The 24,857-nt window shown below is 44.6% G+C and overlaps 1 protein-coding gene and 1 pseudogene across 1 annotated transcript in view; one reads left to right on the top strand and one right to left on the bottom strand.

Annotated features, from left to right (window-relative positions):
• The window catches only part of astn1 (astrotactin 1), a 2,581,734-nt gene that overhangs the window by 1,562,293 nt on the left and 994,584 nt on the right, over window positions 1-24,857 (top strand). The window contains exon 15 of the mRNA XM_078219174.1: window positions 14,730-14,896. Coding sequence (XP_078075300.1) covers window positions 14,730-14,896 — 167 coding nt within the window. The remainder of the gene's footprint in view (window positions 1-14,729; window positions 14,897-24,857) is intronic.
• LOC144497595 (cytochrome c oxidase subunit NDUFA4 pseudogene) lies at window positions 23,193-23,448 on the bottom strand (annotated as a pseudogene).

The raw sequence follows: 24,857 nt of genomic DNA, 5'->3' as shown, positions 1-24,857 counted from the left end.
GGTTTCCTCCCACAGTCTAAAGATAAGCAGGTTACGTGGATTGGCAATGCTAAATGAATGGGGTTACATGTATAGGGTGAGTGATGGGCCTGGGAAGGACATTCTTTTGGAGAGTCAGTGCAGAATCGATGGGCTGAGTGGCTTCCTTCAGCAGTCTATGGAGAAAATTTTCCCGTGCTGCCCGCCATGGGAATCGTAGCTGGTGGGAGGCAGACCATGCCAAAATCTGTTGGCCTGGATGGGATTTTCTGGTTTTGGGGCGAGCGCGGCCAGAAAATCCTGCCTTAGGACTCAACGGTTTTAGTACTCAGCCGACTTAGATGCTGGGATAGAAAGCAAAATTTCCAAGCTGATGACTCAAACACAGAATTGCAAGATGTATAGATGGAAAAAAAATGGTGAAGAGCTATTGACAGATTAAGTGAATGGGCAGAACTATGACAGATTAATTTTAATGCAGGCAAATGTGAGGTCACCCACTTGGATCTAAAAAGGTTAGAACAGGGTACTTTCTAAATGCTGAAAAGCTAGAAACTACAGGGCACAAGTCAGGTAAGAGGCTCAACACCATCCAGGACAAAGCAGACCACTTGATTGCTACCTCTTCCACAAACAGTCAATCCCTCCACCAGCAACGGACGTGGCAGCAGTGTGTACCATCTACAAAATGCACTGCAGGGGCTCACCAAATTTTCTTAGGCAGCACCTTCCAAATCCATGACAGCCGCCATCAAAGAAGGACAAGAGCAACAGATACCTGAGAACATCGCTACCTGCAAGTTCTCCTCCAAGTCACTCACCATCCTGACTTGGAAATATATCGTCATTCCTTCACTGTCACTGGGTCAAAATCCTGGAATTCCCTCCCTGACAGCAGTGTGGGGAACATACACTTCAGGGACTGCAAGAAGGCATCTCACCTTCACCTTCTCAAGGACAACTAAGGATCAGCAATAAATGCTGCTCGAGCCAGCAACGCCCACATCCTTTAAGGGAATAAAAAAATAGTAGAGACTTGGGGGTCCAGTACATAGATTATTAAAATGTCATGAACAGGTACAGAAAATAATAAAAGACCAATGGAATGTTGGCCTTTATTTCTGGAGGATTAGAATACAAGGGAGATAGAAGTTATGCTACAGCTGCACAAAGTCCTGGTTAGACCACATCTAAAGAACCGTGAGCAGTTTGGGACACCACATTTTAGGAATATTACATTAACCTCAGAGAGAGTATAACTTAGATTTAGCAGAATGATTTCTGGACTTCAAGGGTAAAATTAGAAGGAAAGATTACACAAAATAGTGTTTTCGTCCCTGGAATTTAGGAAGCTCAGGGATGGTTTGATCAAGGTTTTCAATGGGAACACATATGGTCAATTGGGAAAAGCTATTGTCATTAATTGAGGAGCCTCGGTCTGCGGGGGTCGGGGAGGTTGGGAGGTAAGAAGTAGAGCTATGACTTCAGGAGTGAAATTAGTAAAGTCTTCTACACGTATAAGATAATAGAAGTTTGGAAATCTCATTTGCGAAAGGCATTTGATACTAGATCAATAGTTTAATATAAAACCTAGACTGTTGATTTTTGTTAACCTAAGCTATTAAGGGGTAGAGGGAAACAGTAGTTATGTAAAGTTAGGGCACAGGTGACTGAATGGTAGAACAGGCACGAGGGGCTAAATGGCCTGACTCATTTCACTTGGTCGTTCTTTTTCAAATGCTTTATTGTCCCTTCTAACCCCTGAATACATAATCTGAGAGTACCTTCCTCTTCACTACATCTTGATTTTTTTCCTTGAAATCAAAATTTATCACGATGCCTCCTTAATACATCCTCAGGATTTCTCATCGTAGAATTGCTTATTGCACTCAATTTTCCTCCCTGCATTCGTCAGGCTCCGCAGTGCAACAGAATGAGTTTAGAGAGCCCACTGTGATACGAGTCCATTGCATGCCATCACCTAACATAGCAGGCCCGATTTTACCATTGCGTTGTGCCCATTTTCGGGCGTGAAAACTTGGTAAAGTTGAGCATGAGGGGAATAGCGCAACCCGCGTCCGCGCAGATTCCCACTTTACCAAGGCCCGAAAATGGCCGTGATCGACACCCCGCCCAAAATGGGCACGACGTCAATTTAAATGCATTTGCATGCATTTAAATTGACTTAATGAGCTGGACGCCCAAACTTAATGGCATTTCCCCCTTTAAGGGGAAGGGTTTTAAAAAATATATAAAGCCACTCACCTGGCAAATCGTTCTCATTGTTCGTTGGAACAAGCTGAGAGGAGGATCGATTTGTGGCGGGAGAGTGAAGGTAAGCGACTGGCTAATTTTTAGTTTTTCGTGGGGTTTCTTTTTTTTAAAAAAGTTACTTTAAAAGTAAAGCGGAAGTGAGCCGCGGGGTGAGCTGGGAAGGGTTTTTTTAGCGCGTAAAGTTTAAAAGGCAGGCCGCACTATCCAGCGGGCAGCGGAGTGAGCAGGTAGCAGAGTGCGAGCTAAAAGGCTTTGGCTCATCAGGCTTAGGCCGAAACGGGCGAGGCAGTTAGGATTAATTCTTAGTTTGTAATAACTTATACTGGGTAATTGGGATGGAAGGTCATGTGATGTGTTGTTTCTGCATGATGTTGGAGCTGGTGGACCCCACTGTGGTTCCCAGTGAGCATGTCTGCAGTAAGTGTTGGTTGCTTGAGGAACTCCGGCTCAGGGTTGATGAGCTGGAGTCTGAGCTTCAGACACTGCGACATATCAGGGAGGGGGAGAGTTACCTGGACACTGTGTTTCAGGAGGCAGTCACACCCCTTAGACTAACTAATTCAACCGGGGGTCAGGGACAAGAGGGTGTGGCTGCGAGTGAGGCAGGAAGTGGGATCCAGAAGGTAGAGTTGCAAGAGCCTCAGTCCCTGAATCTGTACAACAGGTTTGAGATTCTTGCTCCCAGTGTGGACGGGAATGGGGACTGCAAGGAGGACGAGCAAACTGCCCACGGCACCATGGTACATAGAGCCGTTCAGGTGGAGGAAGAAAAAAGAAATGGAGTGGTAATTGGGGATAGTGTAGTTAGGGGCATTGACACTGTTCTTTGTGACCAGGATCGAGAATCCCGAAGGTTGTGTTGCCTGCCTGGTGCTCGGGTCCAGGATATCTCACCTGGGCTGCAGGGAAACTTGGATTGGGAGGGTAAGAATCCAGTTGTAGTGGTCCATGTAGGTGCCAACGACATCGGCAGAACAGGGACAGAGGTTCTGCAGAGGGAGTATGAAAAGCTAGGAGCCAAATTAAAAAGCAGAACCAACAAGGTGGTAATCTCTGGATTACTACCTGAGCCACAAGCGAATTGGCGCAGGGTCAATAAGATTAAGGAGGTAAATGCGTGGCTCAAAGATTGGTGCGGGAGGAATGGGTTTGAATTCATGGGACATTGGCACCAGCATTGGGGAAGAGGGGACCTGTTCAGATGGGATGGTCTTCGTCTGAATCGTGCTGGGACCAGAGTCCTGGCGAATCGTATAACCAGGGCTGTAAATAGGGCTTTAAACTAAATAGTGGGGGGGAGGGTTCAGGGATATGGGGAATTACAAAATCAAAGGTAAAGAAGAGGATACGAGTGCAGGTTAATGATGAGGACATTCATCTAGTTAAAGGAGTCAAGGGCTCAGGCAGAGTAAAAAAGGTGACAAACACAAGAAGGGAGGTGGTCAACGCAGTGCAAGGAGATGGTCTGGGGAAGGAAAGGATAACCAGTTTGCGACAGGTAGGGACAGAGCGTGCTATCAAAAGAATGCGCTAACAAATCAGGTCCATATAAAGGCTAGCATAAAGACACTTTACCTGAATGCATGTAGCATTTGAAACAAAGTGAATGAGTTGATGGCACAAATTAGTACAAATGGGTATGATCTAGTGGCCATTACAGAAACGTGGTTGCAGGGTGACCAGGACTGGGAACTGAATATCCAGGGGTATCAGACATTTCGGAAGGATAGACAGGAAGGAAAAGGAGGTGGGGCAGCTCTGTTAATTAAAGATAACATCAGGGCGGTAGTGAGAGACGATATAGGCTCTAAGGAGCAGAATGTGGAATCGTTGTGGGTGGAGATAAGGGATAGTAAGGGGAGAAAGTCACTGGTGGGCGTGGTCTATAGGCCCCCAAATAATAACTTTGAGGTGGGTCGGGCTATAAACAAACAAATAATGGATGCATGCAAAAACGGAACAGCAGTAATCATGGGGGATTTTAACCTGCATATTGATTGGTTGACTCAAGTCGGACACGGTGGACTTGAGGAAAAGTTCTTAGAGTGCTGTTGGGATAGTTCCCTCGAACAGTATGTTACAGAACCTACGAGGGAGCGAGTTATCTTGGATCTGGTCCTGTGTAATGAGACAGGTAAAATTAATGATCTTCTTGTGAGGGATCCTCTTGGAATGAGTGATCACAATATGGTTGAATTTCTAATACAAATGGAGGGTGAGAAAGTAGGGTCCCAAACCAGTGTCCTCTGCTTGAACAGAGGGGAGTACAATAGGATGAGGGCAGAATTGGCTAATGTAGACTGGGAGCGCAGACTAGTTGGTAGGACAGCTGAGCAACAGTGCGGATTTTTAAGGAGATTTTTCTCAGTACTCAGCAAAAATATATTCCTGTGATAAAGAAGGAATGTAAGAAAAGGGATAACCAGCCGTGGATAACTAAGGAAAAAAAAAGGAGAGTATTAAATTAAAAACAGATTCGTACAGAGTGGCCAAAACTAGTGGGGAATTAGAAGATTGGGAAAGCTTTAAAAAACAACAAAGAACTACTAAGAAAGCGATAAAGAAAGGAAAGATAGATTATGAAACTAAACTAGCACAAAATATAAAAACTGATAGTAAATGTTTTTACAAATATATAAAAAGGAAAAGAGTAGCTAAAGTAAATGTTGGACCCTTAGAAGACGAGAAGGGGGATTTAATAATGGGAAACGAGGAAATGGCCGAGGCCTTAAAAAAGTTTTTTGTGTCGGTCTTCACGGTAGAGGACACAAATAGCTTACCGAAAATTGACGGTCGTGGGACTGTAGGGGGTGAGGTCCTTAAAACGATTACTATTACTAAAGAGGTAGTGCCTGGTAGGCTAATGGGACTAAAGGTAGACAGGTCCCCGGGCCCGGGTGGAATGCATCCCAAGGTACTGAAAGAAATGGCAGAAGTAATAGCAGATGCGTTGGTTGTAATTTATCAAAATTCGCTGGACTCTGGGGAAGTGCCGGCTGATTGGAAAACAGCTAATGTGACGCCACTGTTTAAAAAAGGAGGTAGACAAAAGGCGGGTAACTACAGGTGCAGCAGGTGTTCAAGAAGGCAAATGGAATGTTGGCCTTTATCGCGAAGGGGATGGAGTATAAAAGCAGGGAGGTCTTGCTGCAATTGTAGAAGGTACTGGTGAGGCCGCAACTAGAGCACTGTGTGCAATTTTGGTCCCCTTATTTGCGGAAGGATATATTGGCCTTGGAGGGAGTACAGAGAAGGTTCACCAGGTTGATACCAGAGATGAGGGGGTTAGCTTATGAGGAGAGATTGAGTAGATTGGGCCTGTACTCGTTGGAGTTTAGAAGGCTGAGGGGAGATCTTATAGAGACATATAAGATAATGAAGGGGCTAGACAGGGTAGAGGCAGAGAGATTCTTTCCACTTAGAAAGGAAACAAGAACTAGAGGACACAGCCTCAAAATAAGGGGGAGTCAGTTTAAAACAGAGTTGAGGAGGAACTTCTTCTCTCAGAGGGTAGTGAATCTCTGGAATTCTCTGCCCATTGAAGCAGTGGAGGCTACCTCGTTAAATATGTTTAAGTCACGGGTAGATAGATTTCTGATCAATAAGGGAATTAAGGGTTATGGGGAGCGGGTGGGTAAGTGGAACTAAACCACTATCAGATCAGCCATGATCTTATTGAATGGCGGGGCAGGCTCGAGGGGCTAGACAGCCTACTCCTGCTCCTATTTCTTATGTTCTTATGTACCATCGCATTCGCCTGTCCAGATTCGGCACAAAACATACATGCTCAGCAAAGGTCTGTTTCGGGCGCTCCAGCTTCTGAAGAGATAAGTTCAGAGCTTCTCTAACTCAGATCGGTGGTTGGGGGGTGGGGGGGGGGGGGGGCGGGGGGGAGGGAGGGAGGCGGGCCAGATCATTCTCTGGTGAAGGGTGGGGGGAGGAGTGAGGCCTGATCATTCTCTGGTGGGAGGGGGGGGGGGGGGTGGGGGGGGGGGCGGGGAGGCCAGCTTGTTCTCTGGTGAGGGGTGGGGGGAGGAGGGAGGCCTGATTGTTCTCTAGTAGGGGGGAGGAGGAGGAGAGCCAGATGTATCTCTGATTGGGGGGGTGGAGAGGAGGAGGGAGGCTAGATCATTCTCGGGTTGGGGGAGGGGGGGTGGTGTGGTGGGAGGAGGAGGGAGGACAGGCCAGATCATTCTCTGGTGGGGGTAGGGGGAGGAGGGCCAGATTGTTCTCTGGTGGAGGGGAGGGGGGGGGGCATGAGCAAGGGGGGGGGGGGTCCACTGCCATCTACGGGCGATCAGTGAGGGGGGCAGGGGGTCATGATTGGTCTGGGTAGTGGGGGGGTGGGTAGATAAGGGGGATTGTTATGTTGTGGAGCCACTTTTTGTGGCCCGGGAGTGATGCGATGGGAGCATTTTTCAATTTTTTTTTACTGCGCGTGCGCAGTTGAAGGCTCCGATCGGAGCAGCAGCGTTTTAGATGCGATCAGCCCCGCCCACAGCGCGATTCAGACTCCCGACTTTTTTTTCAGGCTGAGTGCGTATGGGGGCACCTGAGAACAGGTTTACAAGTCGGACCTGAATCACACCCAGATTGAGCACTTAGAATCAAAATGGTAAAATAGGGCCCAGTGTGTCATGTCTTTATTGAAGTGTACCATTGCCAGGTCTACGATCAACGTTTTTGTCCTTGTTAAAAAAAACTATGTAAATCCAACCTTTTTAAGGTTTGTGTAGCGGCAAAATTGTCCAGGCATGTTTCTAAAGAGAGCAGCTTGTTTTTGAGATTAAGGTGAAGTTTGGGTAACCTCCAGCAGACAGTGATTGATGAAAAAATCTTTCTGGTTAAATACCAGGCCGCATGAGCAAAATGGAATTCTACTGAAAGAAAAGACAACAAGAGCAGCCAGGGGATTCTCACAATGCATCTGTGAACTTTATACAGACCAGCCTATTGTTCTAAATTTAATTAGACGTATAACAGTACACAAAAAGCAAAAATAAAAGACACCTCTGAATACCGAAGCAAGCAATCCTCCAATGAGCGAACCGTAATCAGTCCACAAGGGTTAACACTTTTACGTCTTCAGTGTTCCTTTTGGAAAAATCAGCTAATCCTTTCCTCCAGCACAGAGTTGATAGTCCAGCAATGTTTCTTTCAGGATAAGGTATTAAATGTAACATATGATGGCCACCAGTCCCCACAGAGTTGATGTGTCTTCACCAGAAGTAAAGATTAGTCGTCACAACTGGGATATTTATCTCTTGGAAATTTTTTTGATGTAGAACCATTTCTTCTGAACCAGTCAAGCAAATAATAAAACTGAACAGTCTTCATACCTTAGTAGACAGTGGGATTATTGCTTCTTACTGCCAGCTTGCTTATTATTATAGTGTGCTGGTTTTAACCCATGACAGCAGTCATATATTATCCTGTTGCGTGACAAAATCCTTCATTTGCTAACAGTTTGACTGCCCTGACCCTGAGTTCCCACTTAGCTCGATGCTGACGAATCTTTGACAGGGCTGGCCCCTCTGACTGCCCCTAGATTCTCTGACCCTGGTCTATTTCCCCGGTTCAGGGTGTTCAAGTCAATGAAGCCGGGCACTGGGTCAATTTGTGTGAGGAAGTACCTGCAATGTCGTTGTGTCTTAAAGATAAGACATTTTCAGAATTGCAACCTTTGCAAGATTGGACAGCAGAAAGAGCCTTTTCAGCACAATAACAGGGATGAAAACACGATAGTTTCTCATCGGTATAAAGCTTGAAAGCAGCAGCTCTGTGTGTGTGTGCCCTGCTCAAAGCAAATGTGAAACTAAGACTGGATGATAATTTCCCTTCTAGTGATTTCACACTGATATCCCTTCAGGGCACATTAGAACAACAGCAAATCTGAAGGAGAGGTAGACAGTAACTTAGAAGAGAAAACTGTTAACAATATCAGCTAACGTAGGAGCCTAGAAGGGAAGGTGAATGGTCAGCAGTTTAATGGAAATAGGGTTGAGACAGGAGGAGGTGTCCAGGACAGGATGAGCTCATAGAGTGCATGAGGGGAGACAGGGAAAACTTGAGAATGATGCAAATTCAGGAATAAGGCAGGGAGAACCTGAGAGGACACTTGGCCCAGTGAGCTAGTGGAAGGGAGGGACGTGGCAGAATTGGATGGTCTCAATTATAGATCTGGATTTAATGTGGGTCTCGTCAATGTCTTAGCAATTGTATCCTTGGACGATTACCTAGTTAAACTAATTGAAATGCCAAAGACAGGTAATGAGCATTGAACCAACAGCATGAATAAAGAAGGGTGCAACAATTGGGTGTGGGGAGCCATAAGGATGTTGAAACTCCACTGATTTGTTTTGACGAATAAACTTGCTATAGTTGAAAGACAAGTTTCTGTATCATTCCTCCACCATATACTATTATTGAACTTAACAGGTCCCACAGACTAGCTGGAGAACCAACGGGAAACATGCCCTCAGGGTGACCTGACAGAATTAAGTGCCTATGGCCTTGTCAGGAGCTTAATTGGCCAGAACAGGCCTTCCTGGGGATTTAGGACACACGTGGTAGAAGCCCCACTTGCTGATAACTAATGGACTATTAGAGGTTGACATACCTGCATCACTGACAGCCCCACTGTTGCTTCCAGTAATGCTTCAGGACGTTCATCAGGGATCATTGTTAGTTCACTGGATGCAAATGCATGAGGACAGGATGGGAGGCACGGGGAGGGGGTTGTGGAAGAGAGCAGATGGTGGGGTTGGAGGCAAGGGCATGGAAGTAACTTTCATTTTCTCCCACCTTCCCAACGTCACTCCCTTGAGTAGGCACAGAGTGCCTGTCAATAAGGGATGCTACCCCGTAGGCCGCTGGTGAACCTGACAGGGCGAACTTCGGGAGATGCAGGAAAGCTGTGCCTAATTGACATCCCACCACAAGTGGGCATATCTTCCCCCGCCTTCCCTCCTCTGACTTAATCACAGGAGGTTTCCCCAACACCCGGAGAATGATATGTGGCCTCTTTCCCATGATTAAGTGCACTGACTTCCATGTTTCCCACTATGGTTGGCAGAGTTTAATTCAGCTCTTAATATCCAGGCTGACACTACTGTGCATTACTGCAGAAGTGTTGAACAAACACCATGGGAACAGATTATTTGCACATAGAAAATTAGCATGCGATGAAAACAATAAAAAAATGCCATTTTATTGAGTTTTATGAAGAAGCTGCAACATGAGAGACCATGAGTATCCTCATTTATTATTAAAAGGGCATTGTTGCTGCGAATAAGAATGCTAAATTATTTATTTTAATACAGAGGTTGATTAAAAACACTTTGTCATAACACCCGCACAATGGTAGGTACCTGATTACCAATGTAACCACTGGTGGGTAATGTGCCAAAATTTAAAGTATTCAGGATGGGTCTGCAATCCAGTTCTCCACACCCACCACCACCCCGCCCTCTGGCTCCTCTATCACCACCCACCCCTCCCCCTCAACCCCCAAAGAACAAAGAACAATACAGCACAGGAACAGGCCCTTCGGCCCTCCAAGCCCGCACCGCTCCCTGGTCCAAACTAGACCATTCTTTTGTATCCCTCCATTCCCACTCCGTTCATATGGCTATCTAGATAAGTCTTAAACGTTCCCAGTGTGTCCGCCTCCACCACCTTGCCCGCCAGCGCATTCCAGGCCCCCACCACCCTCTGTGTAAAATACATCCTTCTGATATCCGTGTTAAACCTCCCCCCCCTCAACTTGAACCTATGACCCCTCGTGAACGTCACCACCGATCTGGGAAAAAGCTTCCCACCGTTCACCCTATCTATGCCTTTCATAATTTTATACACCTCTATTAGGTCACCCCTCATCCTCCGTCTTTCCAGTGAGAACAACCCCAGTTTACCCAATCTCTCCTCATAACTAAGCCCTTCCATACCAGGCAACATCCTGGTAAACCTCCTCTGCATTCTCTCTAAAGCCTCCACATCCTTCTGGTAGTGTGGCGACCAGAACTGGGCGCAGTATTCCAAATGCGGCCGAATCAACGTTCTATACATCTGCAACATCAGACCCCAACTTTTATACTCTATGCCCCATCCTATAAAGGCAAGCATGCCATATGCCTTATTCACTACCTTCTCCACCTGTGACGTCACCTTCAAGGATCTGTGGACTTGCACACCCAGGTCCCTCTGCGTATCTACACCCTTTATGGTTCTGCCATTTATCGTATAGCTCCCCCCTACATTAGTTCTACCAAAATGCATCACTTCGCATTCATCTGGATTGAACTCCATCTGCCATTTCTTTGCCCAAATTTCCAGCCTATCTATGTCCTTCTGTAGCCTCTGATAATGTTCCTCACTATCTGCAAGTCCAGCCATTTTTGTGTCGTCCGCAAACTTACTGATTACCCCAGTTACACCTTCTTCCAGATCGTTTATATAAATCACCAACAGCAGAGGTCCCAATACAGAGCCCTGCGGAACACCACTAGTCACAGGCATCCAGCCGGAAAAAGACCCTTCCACTATCACCCTCTGTCTTCTGTGACCAAGCCAGTTCTCCACCCATCTAGCCACCTCCCCCTTTATCCCATGAGATCCAATCTTTTGCACCAACCTACCATGAGGGACTTTGTATTATGTCATTGCCTTTATAAAATACTCTCAGCACAATAATGTGGTTGTCGTAGTCTTGGGATTTAATTCTTGCAAAGACTTCCTTTGCCGTAGTAGAGTATAGACTACTCCTCACAGAGGCTAGGTATATTTTTACCTCCTTTGTTGCGGCCATTATGCACTAGTGCGTAAAAAGAAAAATCAGAATATACTCTGCCTTTGTACTGCTATGGTGGTCTGTATAAGTATTATGTATAATAAACATTGCTAATTTATAGCATATAGATTATTACCACAGTAAGTAGTTGATGCCAAAACATTGAATGTATTCAAGAGGTGGCTAGATATAGCACTTGGGGTGAATGGGATCAAAGGTTATGGGGAGAAAGCAGGATTAGGCTGTTGAGTTGGATGATCAGCCATGATTGTAATGAATGGCGGAGCAGGCTCGAAGGGCCAAATGGCCTCCTTCTGCTCCTATCTACTATGTTTCTATATTCAGTAACACCTAACCTATCTATACCATCGGTACTGGTTCTGTACTGGGTACTGTACAGTACTAGTTCAGTCTGAATATTGCACTATACTGGTACTATACTGTGTATTGTACTGCACTGGTTCTGCATTACATGATACTACTGAAACTACAGCTTCTATTTATGTGCTAACTTTATTAAAATAAAATGACCCAAGTTGGTGAAATGGCCTTCCCGATGGGCCAAATGGCCTACTTTTGTTCATATATCTCAAGGTGCTTCACAGGAATGTCAGCAAAAATAATTTCTACTAAGCCATGGAGATGTTAGGACAGATGACCAAAGTCTTGCATAGAGAGGTCAGTTTTAAGGAGCATCTTAAAGAGGAAATCGAGAAGCAGAGAAGTTTAGGGTGTGAATTCCAGAGCTTTGAGCCCTGGCCACTGAAGGCACTGCCACCAATGGTGAGTAATTAACGTGGTTTGAAGTTTGAGAGGCTGTAAAGAGATAAGATATCTAGGATGGATGTGGGACTGGAGGAGATTTCAGAGGTAGGCACGAGGTGAGGCCATTAGGCATTAGAAAATAAAGATGGGAGTTTTTTAATTGAGCCATTGTTGGACCAAGTGCAAGTCAGTCAGTAAACAAAGTGGTGATGAAAGAATGGAACTCAGTGTGAATTTGGATACAGACTGGAAAGTTTTGGATGACCTCCAGTGTAGGGAGAGGGATATGAGGAGGGTGTTAAAATCGGCAATTCTAAAGAAGAGCCAAGTATGAGTACTTTATTTGAATGTTAAATGCAACTATTTCTGGGGTAGCTTTGGCAAATATTATGCACTTGTCAATCTAAGTGATGGCACATAAATGGGTATTTTTCCTCGTTCTGCATTGATTGTTACCATCAAATGTAACTTGGTCAGGTAGGGCATGCAAATGGTGCATGTACACTGCTTCAGTCATGCTCCTTATTTTAAGTTTTGCATTAATTTATTAGCATCACAAGTAGGCTCACATTAACACTGCAATGAAGTTACTGTGAAAATCCCCTAGTTGCCAGACTCCGGTGCCTGTTTGAGTACACTGAGGGAGAATTTAGCATGACGGATGCACCTAATCAGCACGTCTTTCAGACTGTGGGAGGAAACCAGAGCATCCGGAGGAAAACCCATGTCAACACGGTGAGAACGTGCAGACTCCGCACACACAGTGAAGTTGGGAATCAAACCTGGTTCCCTGGCGCTGTGAGGCAGCAATGCTAATCACTGTGCCACCATGCCACCCACATGGGAACTGGTACAGGAACAATAGCCAGTTCAGACAAGGGCATATCTCCTCAAATCATAGAAACCATCACTATTTTACTGATGCTCCAGTCCTGTATATGGTGCTAATTTCAGACCATTAAATAACCCTTGATATATTTTTCAACACGTTAAGTAGAACAGATTTACAAGGTTGCCCAGGCAACAAGGAGGACTATAATGTTTTCTGCACTTGATGTACATTCATTTTTCATTATCTGATTTGTTTCTTTATGCTGTGGCAGCACTTAAATAAATAACTCCTACACTCAGTAAATTATTCCTGATCAACTTCCAGTAATAATGTCACACAGTCTGTGATTGAAAGCTGCCAATGCCACAACCACCCAAAACAGAATGAAACGTACAGCAAATTTATAATGTACATAAATATAAATAGAGAGTGACTATAATGCAATAATCTATTTTCTATTTGAATTACTTGAGATTCGCTCTCATGGTTTGTGATTATTTCTGATACTCAATTAGATTTTGGACTGTGACTCATTGTGAGATGTCCATTGTTATACATATAAACCATGTTAATACCTCGAATGGATTCCAGCTTGGAACCCATTCCCAGGCATCCTTCGCTACAGGAATATGCCTCGGGTGGGCAAGTTGGCATGCTCTGCAGGAATCAATCCTGACATTGAGCCAGGGGCCCCACTCCTGAGTTGAGGACATAATCTGAGGGAATGCTGCACAATTGAAGATATCGGGTTTTTTTGCCTAAGATCTTAAAGCAAGACCCTACCAGTTCTTTCAGGTGGACATCACAAATCCCATGTCTCCGTTCAAAGAAAGAAAACTGAGTTTTCCTGGCAGCATGGCCCACATTAATCTGTCAACCAATGTCACTAAAATGGATGCCATGAAAGGTATTATCAATCTCCAAACTCTTTCTGTGTTAGTAAGTAACCAAAGATGGAACATCTTGTCCACGCCTTCCTGGTGAGTTTGATGAACAGTGGGGGAAGGGGGGAGTTGGGGTGGTTGGAAAGGGCAATGGTGAGGGAGGGGTTGTTTAACCCAGCAGGATGATGGCAAATGAATACCCTGCTGCCTTCCTGCCTAACATCCCAATTAATGCAGAGAGCAAAGGGGTAACACCAGGAGTATCTGATACTGATAGAACAATGAGGCAGTGCCACATGATTCAGTAACTGATATGATAGGAAGCAGAAGTATACCCTCGTGCAGGATATTGAGATGTACATAGATTTGTCAACCTTTTACTCTATAACTTTAATGTTTAAAGACAAAGTCAAGCCCCATGGCAGTGAGTAGGGACGGATCAAGGCTGACAAGGCCAAGAGCCCGAGAGCTGGAAAACAAAATGGGAAAAGCTCCACTGCACCATCCAGTGGCTGGAGACTGAAACTACACTGTTAGCAAGCATGGACATTTCAAATGTTTACATTTTTAACGTAGACTTAAACGTTGCCAAAAGCCATTGCAGCAAATAGGATTTACGGAAAGGAAGATGGAAGGTTCATAATATATATGCCTGCAACTTGCTCCTGGGATTTGATTTGATTTATTATTGTCACATGTATTGATATACAGTGAAAAATATACCATTCATAGAGTACTTAGTGGAGAAGGCAAGGAGAGGGTGCAGAATATAGCGTTACAATCATAGCTAGGGTGTAGAGAAAGATCAGCTGAGTGCGAGATAGGTCCATTCAAAAGTCTGACAGCAGCAGGGAAGAAGCTGTTCTTGATTTGGTTGGTATGTGACCTCAGACTTTTGTACCTCTTGATTTGATTATCGGTTGGAATCTATTCCCCTCGTGTCTCTACTCAGAGTAAATTATTGGATGTAACAATGTTAAAACATGATTTTAGATCATTAAAACCTGATAGAATCCATTGGGTAAAACACAGAAGGCTGATTTGATGTGCTGTTGTAATGGCCAATGAAGAAACAGCAAAGGCTCACAAATCAACATGGCTTGCTTGTCTTTCATATCTTTCAATCCTGTAATGTTTGTCTTCTTGCACACCCAGTGGGTCATCTCTTCACTCTGTAACAATTCTTGCCCCGTTGTTTTCCCCGCAGTGCCCTCTGGGACTCAGCCCGATGAAGGATGGTTCTGGTTGTTACGACAGACATATTGGCATTGACTGTTCTGACGGGATGAATGGCGGTTGTGAGCAGCTTTGCCTGCAGCAGACTGTGCCTCTACCAGACAACCCCTCGCACTACAACATCGTGATGTTCTGCGGGTGAGTTTCCGTCATTCCACTGCTGGTTTTTCCTGAGGAGTGAAATGTGAAGGAAAAAAAAAGTCTTCGGTGATGAATGTGAACCAATAAATACTAAATATCTCACAATATCAGCAGGTAGTCCTACCTCTCAGCTAACTTTCTAATGCATGCTGCAATCCTCTTTCAAAGTGGTCCCAACCCGATAGGTGACAGCCTAACTTATTACTTAAAGTGGAATTTAGGACATTAACCCATGAAGATTTGGTTGAGAATACACTCGATTCTTTGTACCTTTTACCTGATATGTTTTGTATGCAGTTAAAGGAAATAATTTACTATTTTTGAGTGTACTGTACTGTTGCCACTTGTGGCGCTACACCAATAACCCAGGAGTCATGAGTTCAGATCCCACTATAATAAGTGTGAAACTGAATTAAGTAAATCAAATATATTGTGGGCTAGTAACAAGAAAAGCGAACTGAAAAATACTAGACTCTCATTAAAAAACAGCTTCTTGAACGTCCTCCAGGAAGGAAATTTGTCGACTCTTACGCAGCCTGGTCTGCATTTGATTTGAGAATAGATTGGATTCTCCGGTCCCGCATGGCCCCGGTGCCAATTGTGCTGGGGTTGCGCGGGGTCAGAGAATTGTGGGGAAGAGCCGAGAGCATTTAACGTCAGCAAGAACATCTTTTGGGTTTCTCTCAACCCTCCCACCTGGAGAGTCAATTTCAAGTCAGATTCTCCCTGCTGCAGGAGCCTCTGACTCTCAGGAGCAGCGGGAAACCAACTTGAATCACTACTCATCTCCGCAAATGGAAACCAGGCATGTTGGCCACACTGACTCGGAAACATTGAAACCCCTGTGTGGTCCTAGAAATGTCTGTGTTGTGCCCTGGCACCCTGGCAGTGCCAACCTGGCAGTGTTCTGCAAACAAGGAATTGAAACCACTCAACCTTTGAAGAAACCACAGCTGTCCATCAGGCTTAGAATCTTTGTAAGCATCCCAGTTAGGAACAATGGGGGTACTTGAGATGCATTCAACCATGAAAGGAAAGATAAATAAACATAGCTGACTGGAAGTTGAGTACAAAATCATTAAGCTGCCAATCAAAGCCGATATCAAAGTACTGCACGATAAAATTGAAAGAGATCAAAGGTTTTCAATAGAATAGAGAGGGTTTCAAAGCATTTGAGCTTTCTAGGAAGGCTTCAAATAAAAACAGTGTGAATAGATTTGGACAGAGTGAACAGCTGTGGAGAAGAGAACCACCCCATCTCAATGAAATTGATATCTCCTCTCTGTCAGTGGACTTAAAAGTGGTCTGTTCACACCTGCAGCTTCTGAAATATAGAAACTAGGAGTGGGAGTAGGCTATCTAACCTTTCAAGCCTGCTCCACCATTCAATATGATCATACCTGATCCTCTATCTGAATACCATACTCCTGCACTCTCCCCATACCTCTTGATGTCTTTTGAGTCTAGATATCTATCTCTTTCCTTTGTAAATATATTCAGTGATTTGGCCTCCACAACCTTCTGTGCTACAGTATTCCATAGGTTCACCAGCCTTTGAGTGAAGAAATTTCTCTTCATCTCAATCATAAATGGCATAATTCATATCCTGAGACTCTGACCCCTTATTCTAGACCCCAGCCAGAAGAAACAACATTCCTGCATCCACTCTATCCAGCTCTGTCAGAATTTTATATCTTTTAATTAGCTCTCCTCTCATTCTTCTAATTTCCAGTGAATACAGGCCCAGTCAATGCAATCTTTCCGCATACAACAATCCTACTATCTCAGGAATCAGCCTGGTGAACCTTCATTGCGCTCCACTGAAGGTGTTGATCACAGAGCCTGAAGTCACCATGCTAGAAGTGATCTTCAGGTCTGCCAGGTCTAGAAGGAGCAGTCCAGCAACAAGACCCCCATCCCAGGGGACAGTGCTGAGATCAATCCCTTGCCCTCAGCCTGAGCACACCCAACCCCCAGGGCACTTGAGGGACCCTCCCTTTGAAATCTGGCAGTGGTAGAGGGGCAAAAAGCCATTGGTCCTATCTCCTTGACTAACATGCCTTGTCCACACTGGTCATTACTAGCCCCAACGACCGCCTGGTGCTATTCCAACTGGTGGGGGCCGGATGCATAGCGGAAGGCTGCTGAATGAGCAATCCAGCCCACTAATTGTATTACAATTAGCAGGTCTGCATATTATCGAGTTCCTGCCCTGTATGGGTGGGAACCATGATGTGGAGATGCCAGCGTTGGACTGGGGTGAACACAGTAAGAAGTCTCACAACACCAGGTTAAAGTCCAACAGGTTTATTTGGTAATAAACCTGTTGGACTTTAACCTGGTGTTGTGAGACTTCTTACTGTGGGAACCCAGTCAGAGCCGGCGGGGCAGGTTGGGTGAATCCCGTTTACCTTCACGCCCGTTGGGAATCCCGATTTTTTGGCTGATGCAAGGCAGTGGGATTCTGCCGATATTGGAGAATCGTCCCCTCAGTCTGGTCGACATGTGATTTTGGAATCTGTGTTTCATTCCAAATTTCCTGTAATCCAGCACAGATTTCTTTATAGGTGGACGCCCATAATATACACAAAGTAGTGATAGGGGTAATTATTCTAAAGTTTAAAAAGTTTACTTATTAGTGTCACAAGTGGGCTTACATTAACAATGCAATGAAATTACTGTGAAAATCCCCTAGTCGCCACACTCTGGCGCCTGTTCGGGTACACTGAGGGAGAATTCAGCATGGCCGATGCACCTAACCCGCACGTCTTTCAGACTGCGGGAGGAAACCGGAGCTCTTGGAAGAAACCCATGCAGACACGGGGAGAACGTGCAGACTCCACACAGACAGTGACCCAAGACTGGAATTGAACCCGGGTCCCTGGCGCTGTGAGGCAGCAGTGCTAACCATTGTGCCGCCGTGCCACCCCACGCAGTATTCATGTCTGAAACTGAGAAACATTTGTGCCATGTACATTTTCTGTTGTGAAACTTCCACTTGTCAGCCCCTAATCATGACACAAAAATTAATTCTGTAGATTAATCAGATATACAGACAAAATCAGAGAGGGTAACCAAGTTCACAAAAGGGAACAAATCAGCATTCTATGATGCTGGGTTTCCTTATCGTACAGGCATATGTACTGCAGAGATAGAGAGTCATCTGATTGAATCATAATCTTTATAAATGAACATGCTAATGCAATCATTTAATGGTGCGCACATGAGATTGGTACCCAAAAGCTCGCAAACAGAGAACTCATCAGGGATTTGTAAACTATAATTAAAACTGCTTAATGTAGCTCTATAAAAGACGAGGTGGAGTTGCTAAAGGGCAGGGTGCAGGATCTTTATGTGGTTAATCAGGTAATAAGCCTGAGGTTAATGTGCAAACTCATTTTTACCACGTGCGATTAATGCAGAAGTACTTATGGCTACTGCGCATTGCACAAGCATGGATTATCTTCCCTTGCCATGCATGCTCATTAGTCCAACTATCTGTTGGATTATTCGTCACAACTGAGTGACTGTGCTTTTGCTTGATTGACTCCGATTGCTTATCATCTTTAGCTATTTATTACACAGAGCCTTATTCCTCTTTCACATTTCTCTTATAATTTCCAGGTGTATTGGGTACTGAGTATTTACTGTACAGGAATGGGTAATTTAGTCCATCGGGTCTATGCTGGAATCAAGTTGATGGAAAACTGAAATAAAAAATAGAAAATGATGGATATCCTCAGCAGTTCAGGCCAGCATATGTGGCGTGAGCAACAGAGGTAATCTTTCAGGTCAATGACCCTGAAATATTGATGTGGAGATGCCAGGTTGGACTGATCGATACCTGAAATATTGGCCAGGATTTGATGTGGACCAGAGGGAGCCCTGCATTGCGAAGCCTGGCACTATTTCATTCCAGGGCACTTACTTGGGCAACATCAGACCTGCTATCCGATTCGGCCTCCAGTAGATCCCCAACCTCAAGAGCAGCTGGCCAATCAGGGGCCAGCAGCTCAGCAGCATCAACAGCGCCACCAGGCATGATGGCCCCTGTGAGCACTACAGTGAAGCTGGAAATATTGAATTATGCCACCAGTTTTAAGAGCCTCAATTGACCTCAAAGTGGGAAGGTCGCCCGCAAGACTTCCCACCCCAGACTTAATCGGATCTCCAACTTCTGTCCTCGTACCCAATCACATGGCAGCCCTGTTTCCAATTTTGCCCGGGGGAGGATGCATCAAAATCCTCCTATTAAATGTTCCACTCTCCATAGATGCTGTCAATCTTGTTTAAAGTTTTGAAAGTTTATTTATTAATGTTACAAGTAGGCTTACATTAACACTGCAATGAAGTAACTGTGAAAATTCCCTAGTCGCCACACTCTGGTGCCTGTTCTATATCTATATTCAATATCTAACCCTTTGTGCCCTGCTTATTAACTGCTTTGCATAACAGAGACAGATATTACAATAACTCCGGGTTCAGCTGTAAAGGAACAATACTTTATTGCACAAAATAAAGCAAAACCACAAGCTTGTGGTGAACACAAACAGGACAATATAATAATGGACCCACTCGAGGGCCTGCTTTATATTGGGCTCGGCATACAAGCTCCACCTTAATTGCCAGTCCCCCGGCAGCTCGTATTCAATGAGTCCGGCAGGGAAGTCAATCAGTGATTCCCCATGCAAGTCCTAGGGGTTATCTCAAATATCAAACAACTTCAAATTTAATGCTGAGAAACAGGAGTTTCTAAAATGGAAGAGTGCAGCATAAAACAAAATTGAAGATGAAAAGTGTGGAAAATCATAGAATCCCTACAGTGCAGAAGGAGGCCATTTGGCCCATCGAGTCTGCACTGACTGCAATCCACCCAGGCCTATCCTCCTAACCCCACGCATTTACCCTGCTAGTCTCCCTAAGGGACAATTTACCATGGCCAATCAATCTAACCCGCACATCTTTGGACTGTGGGAGGAAACCAATGCACCCGGAGGAAATCCATGCAGACACAGGGAGAACGTGCAAACTCCACACAGACAGTCACCCGGGGCCAGAATTGAACCCAGGTCCCTGGCGCTGTGCGGCAGCAGTGCTAACCACTGTGCCGCCATGTCACCCCTATGATCTATGAGAACATTTGGGACTTGCTAAACAAGGTGTTGGGGTGCTAAAAGAAAATGTACAAAAGATTCTTCTGGTTTCGATGCAGTAAAGAGGAAATTGGAACTCTTAAATGTAAATGTGCAAATGGACTTAAAGAATTATACTAGTCGAAATATTATTGAATATGCTCCATAAGCATTCACTGAAGAATCACCAAGTGTCATTTCCAATGATAGAGCATCTTTATTTTAACAAAATGTCCAAAGGTACTTCAAAGAGGGTTATCAAACAAAACTTGATACCAAAGCCACGTAAGGAGATATTGGGACAGATGACCTGCAGCTAGAACAAAAGGGTGGGTTTTAAAGAATGGCTTAATGAAAGAAAGTTTCAGAAAGGGAATTCCAGAGCTTAAGGTCGAGGCAGCTGAAGTCACAGGGCCTGGGTGAGATTGTGGTCGGTGCAGACTCGATAGGCCGAATGGCCTCCTTTTGCACTGACGGGATTCTCTGATCCTATGATTCTATGACCAATAGTGGAGCAATTAAAATTGGAGATGCCCGAGAGCTAAAATTGGAGGAGTGCAGAGTTCCTGAATTCTTTGTATACTGGAGGATGTTAAAGAGATAAGGAGGTGTAAGATCATCAAAGGATTAAACACAAGCATGAGAATTTTAAAAATAAGACATTGTGGACTGTAGCCCAATGTACACAGGGTGGATGGGTGAGTGTGGTACAAGTTAAGATATGACTGGCAGAGTTTTGGATGAATTTAAGTTTACATTGCCTAGCCAGGAGGCATTGCAATTTTAAAAAAAATTCTAGGGCTTTGAAATTTGTGTGACTGAGGCATTTGGAACGTTAAAGGTCATTGAGGCTAACAATGTCCCACAGCCAGATAGCACGAAAGGAAAATTGATGATAAACATCCTGAGAAAATGATCAGATATTATTGTAGCACAGATTTGGAGGCAGGTAAATCGTGGTGCTGAAATCATGCAGTGGTTTACCATTAACATGAATAATATATAAAAGGGAATTCATTATGAAAGGCAGGATGGAGGAATACCTGTACAGCAATAACTTTGTAAGAACAAGGCACTATAGAGTTAGAAAGATGAGGCAAATGACAAACTTCGTCACCTGCTTCTACAATAATCGTCAACAACAGTCAGACCCTCACCATGAATGCTGATAAATCTACAGCCTAAGTGCCAACTAGTATGCAATTCTTACACATTATTTTCTTTAAAAAACAAATTGGAAATAATAGCCTGGAACAAAAAGAACGGAAAGTATTAAAAAAAATTAATTCAAATTAATTTCCTCCATGTTTTTTTATAACGTTGCACAATGTTCTTTTTTTTCTAAGTGCTGTACGCTTGTGTCTGGGAGGTTGCCCAATAAACCGGTGTGATTTTCTCCCATTGTCATGCTTGTTCAGCACACAGAATCCTTTTGGTCAGATTGCCCCATTTATCGTTTCAGAATTTGCTCATTGGCCCCTTGAGTGAGGAAAAAAAAATGAAATGTGCTCCCCAACTCGCAGTGTGAAAAGATTGAACAAGCCCACTTTAACGGGGCTGGATGATTGACGCTTTTATTGTGTTGCAGTGAAAGGAGTTCTAAAAGTTTTTCGAAAACATTTATATTGCAAATATCAGGTCCGTTAGTTCTATGCAGAATATGTAGTGGGTGAATGGGCATGGGAGTGCCATAGCTTGGCGTGGTGTAATTTCCCCACTGGGCACAGCAGTATTTCTGATAATTTTATACTCTCTTGTCTGTCGAGGAAGTTAACAGTTAAGGTACAACATTGCTGTTAGACGTTTCGTCACACTGAAAATAATGAGCTGTTTTATTTTTAGCTGCCAGTTGGCCATTTTTCCCAGATTAAACTCTTAATGGCGTCGTGCGGTGAAAATTAGCAAAAGAAAAATCAGCAGGAATGAACATTGTGCAACGTTATAAAAAAAATGGAGGAAATTAATTTGAATTAATTTTTTAAAATACTTTCCATTCTTTTTGTTCCAGGCTATTATTTCCAATTTGTTTTTTAAAGAAAATAATGTGTAAGAATTGCATACTAGTTGGCACTTAGGCTGTAGATTTATCAGCATTCATGGTGAGGGTCTGACTGTTGTTGACTATTATTGTAAAATTACTATCCCTCCTCGCACCTTACTAATGAATGCTCCAATATGGACTGTTACAATTTTGTGTTTATGTGCTGGCATGATTTTTGACAGTCTTTGTCATTATCCCCAACCAGGGCAGGCAAAATGCGGAGTGCATTTCATACTGAAGCAAGAGGTGGTCTTTAGGAAGCTGACAGCCCCATGTTTGTCAGCCGAGATTTACAAATGTTAAAAAAAAAAGTCACCCAGCCTCTCCTTAGGAGGCAGAGCAGCTGGTGAAAAATTCATGACAGCTGTGTTGGTCCTTGATTAGGTTGCACACCACTTTGTAACAGGGAACAAAGCCTAGAAACAGTCTTGGTAAATGTCATGGCCGTCCTACAGAGTTACACATGAAAAAAATTAGACTTCAGATCGCTGGATTAGACCCAAGGTTTTGATGAATTGAAGCCGCAATGCTTTTGGATGGAATAACGGTTCCTAAAATAGGAAATCTTTCAGAATGCAGACTTACGCTTGGATCAAGGTGGACAACATTTTTAACATTTGGAGACTGCTTATGGAGACAATGAATCTCTGTTCACACCATCCATTTCTATGCCATTTACAAGATGCACTGCAGGAACTCACCAAGACTCCTCACACTGCACCTTCCAAACCCACAACCACTGCCATCTAGAAGGACAAGGATTGCAGACATTTGGGGACACAACCACCTGGAAGTTTCCCTCCAAGCCACACAAGTGCTGACTTGGAAATACATCATCATTCCTTTGCTGGACTAAGATCCTGCATTTCCCACCCGAACAGCACCGTGGCGTACCTGCATCACAGGGACTACGGCGGCTCTAGATGGTGGCTCTAGACCACCTTCTCAAGGGCAATTTGAAAGGGCAATAACTGCTGGCCTGGTCAGCACACCATATTTACTTTCTGAGTGTGCACTAAAACTCATACACAAATAACGGTAGCAATAGAGGCCTCATTGTGCATCAAGTTTCATGGCCAAGCAAAGCTACCAAAGGATAAGATGGTCTGCCTTCAATATTTCAGAAGCCTGACCAATCCTTCTTCAGTTTACTGTAGTCCATGTTCCCAGCATGAACTTGTACTGCGAACTGGGTTCGATCTTATTCCAAGGTTCAGAGTGGCCTTTGCAATTCCACTTACATCGGAGTTACAGAGAGCAAGCCGCAGTAGATACATGCTTGCTCCAAGACCTCCAGCTCTGATGAAGACAAACAATGGAATTAAGCTCCGGTGGCTCTTGACCTGCTTGATCATCAATCTCAACAAGATAGCGGATTATGTTTCGGGGGGGTGAGATGTACAGCCACAGTTTGCTGGATGCTAACAAATGATTGGGGCGGTACAGTGGTTAGCACCAGGGATCCAAGTTTGATGCCCGGCTTGGGTAACTGTCTATGTGGAATTTGCACATTCTCCCTGTGTTTGCGTGGGTTTCCTCCAGATGCTCTGGTTTTTGCCCACAATCCAAAGATGTGCAGGTTAGGTGGATTGGCCATGTTATATTGCCCCTTAGTTTCAGGGGGACTAGCTAGGGTAAATGCACATGGTTATGGGGATAAGGCCTGGGTGGAATTGTGCTCGGTCAGACTTGATGGGCTGGATGGCCTCCTTCTGCACTGTAAGATTCTACGATTCTATGGTTGCTGTCGGTACTGCTACCGCTTGAAAGGTAGTTGCCCGTCCCCAGGAGCTGCCGGCCAGTCACCAGGGACAATAGCTGCTGCTGAGGCTACATCTGGGAGAAGAGGACACAATTGAAGAACGCCACCCACTCAAATACATAATCGGCGTCTGTGGCTTCTAGGAGGTCAGGCAGGCCCCAGCCTGGAAAGTGGTTGATAAGGACTGGCCACAGGTCACCGAGGAGGCCACCTGTGGGCTGAAGAATGCCAGATTTGGAGGCCCCTACCCCACAGGCCAGCAGGGAGACAGCCAGGGTTTCTCTCCACCCCATGGCGGATGATCCACTTGCTCCTGGCAAAATGCCAGCAGGGGCAGGCTGACGTCTTTATTTTGTCACTTAAGTGACTCAATTGCTGACTCAATTGTCTTCCAGCTTGATCCTGAGTTTCCACAACGCTAGTGGACTAAATGCCCATTTCTGTGTCGTAGAATTATATAAGACTTATTTTAAGTGCCATCACCTACAGAAAGATACAGTGGCTGGGAACTGGCACTGAAGTCATTCACAGTCATGCTTATGCTGGTGCTCAGGTCCCTGCCACCTTGGGTACCTAGAACATGTGCCAGATTCAAGTGGAGATCACTTACATCTATACAAATTGGAAGCCTCTGACTCATGTAGGATCGCAACTATAACTTAAGGTACAAATACACAAAAGGTTCGTCCAAGTGGACTCAGAAACCTATATGACTGTTCGTTAATGAAACACCATTGGTTTTTGAGAAAACACATCCCAAATTTATTACCAGCTTCCATTTTTGTGGACCCAAGAGGAGCAAGAGTTCTTTTACTGAGTTCCGGAGAAAGATCCTGCTGCTGGCCCTTGGAAGACTCTCCCGCGCTCTCCAGTTGGCCGACCCCTGGACTCTCTCTCTCCCCAGGCTCTGACACACCCGGCCAGCTTCTCCAGAGACACTTTGGGGCTCACAGCTTACCCAGCTCCATGGAAGTGAGGTTCCGCCATCAGAACATGTCAGGAAGCTTTGGCAGGTGATGGTTG

The sequence above is a fragment of the Mustelus asterias genome, chromosome 8 (assembly GCF_964213995.1).
Source record: "Mustelus asterias chromosome 8, sMusAst1.hap1.1, whole genome shotgun sequence".
In the NCBI taxonomy this organism is placed as follows: Eukaryota; Metazoa; Chordata; class Chondrichthyes; order Carcharhiniformes; family Triakidae; genus Mustelus; species Mustelus asterias.
This window is presented reverse-complemented; position numbering and strand designations above follow the sequence as displayed.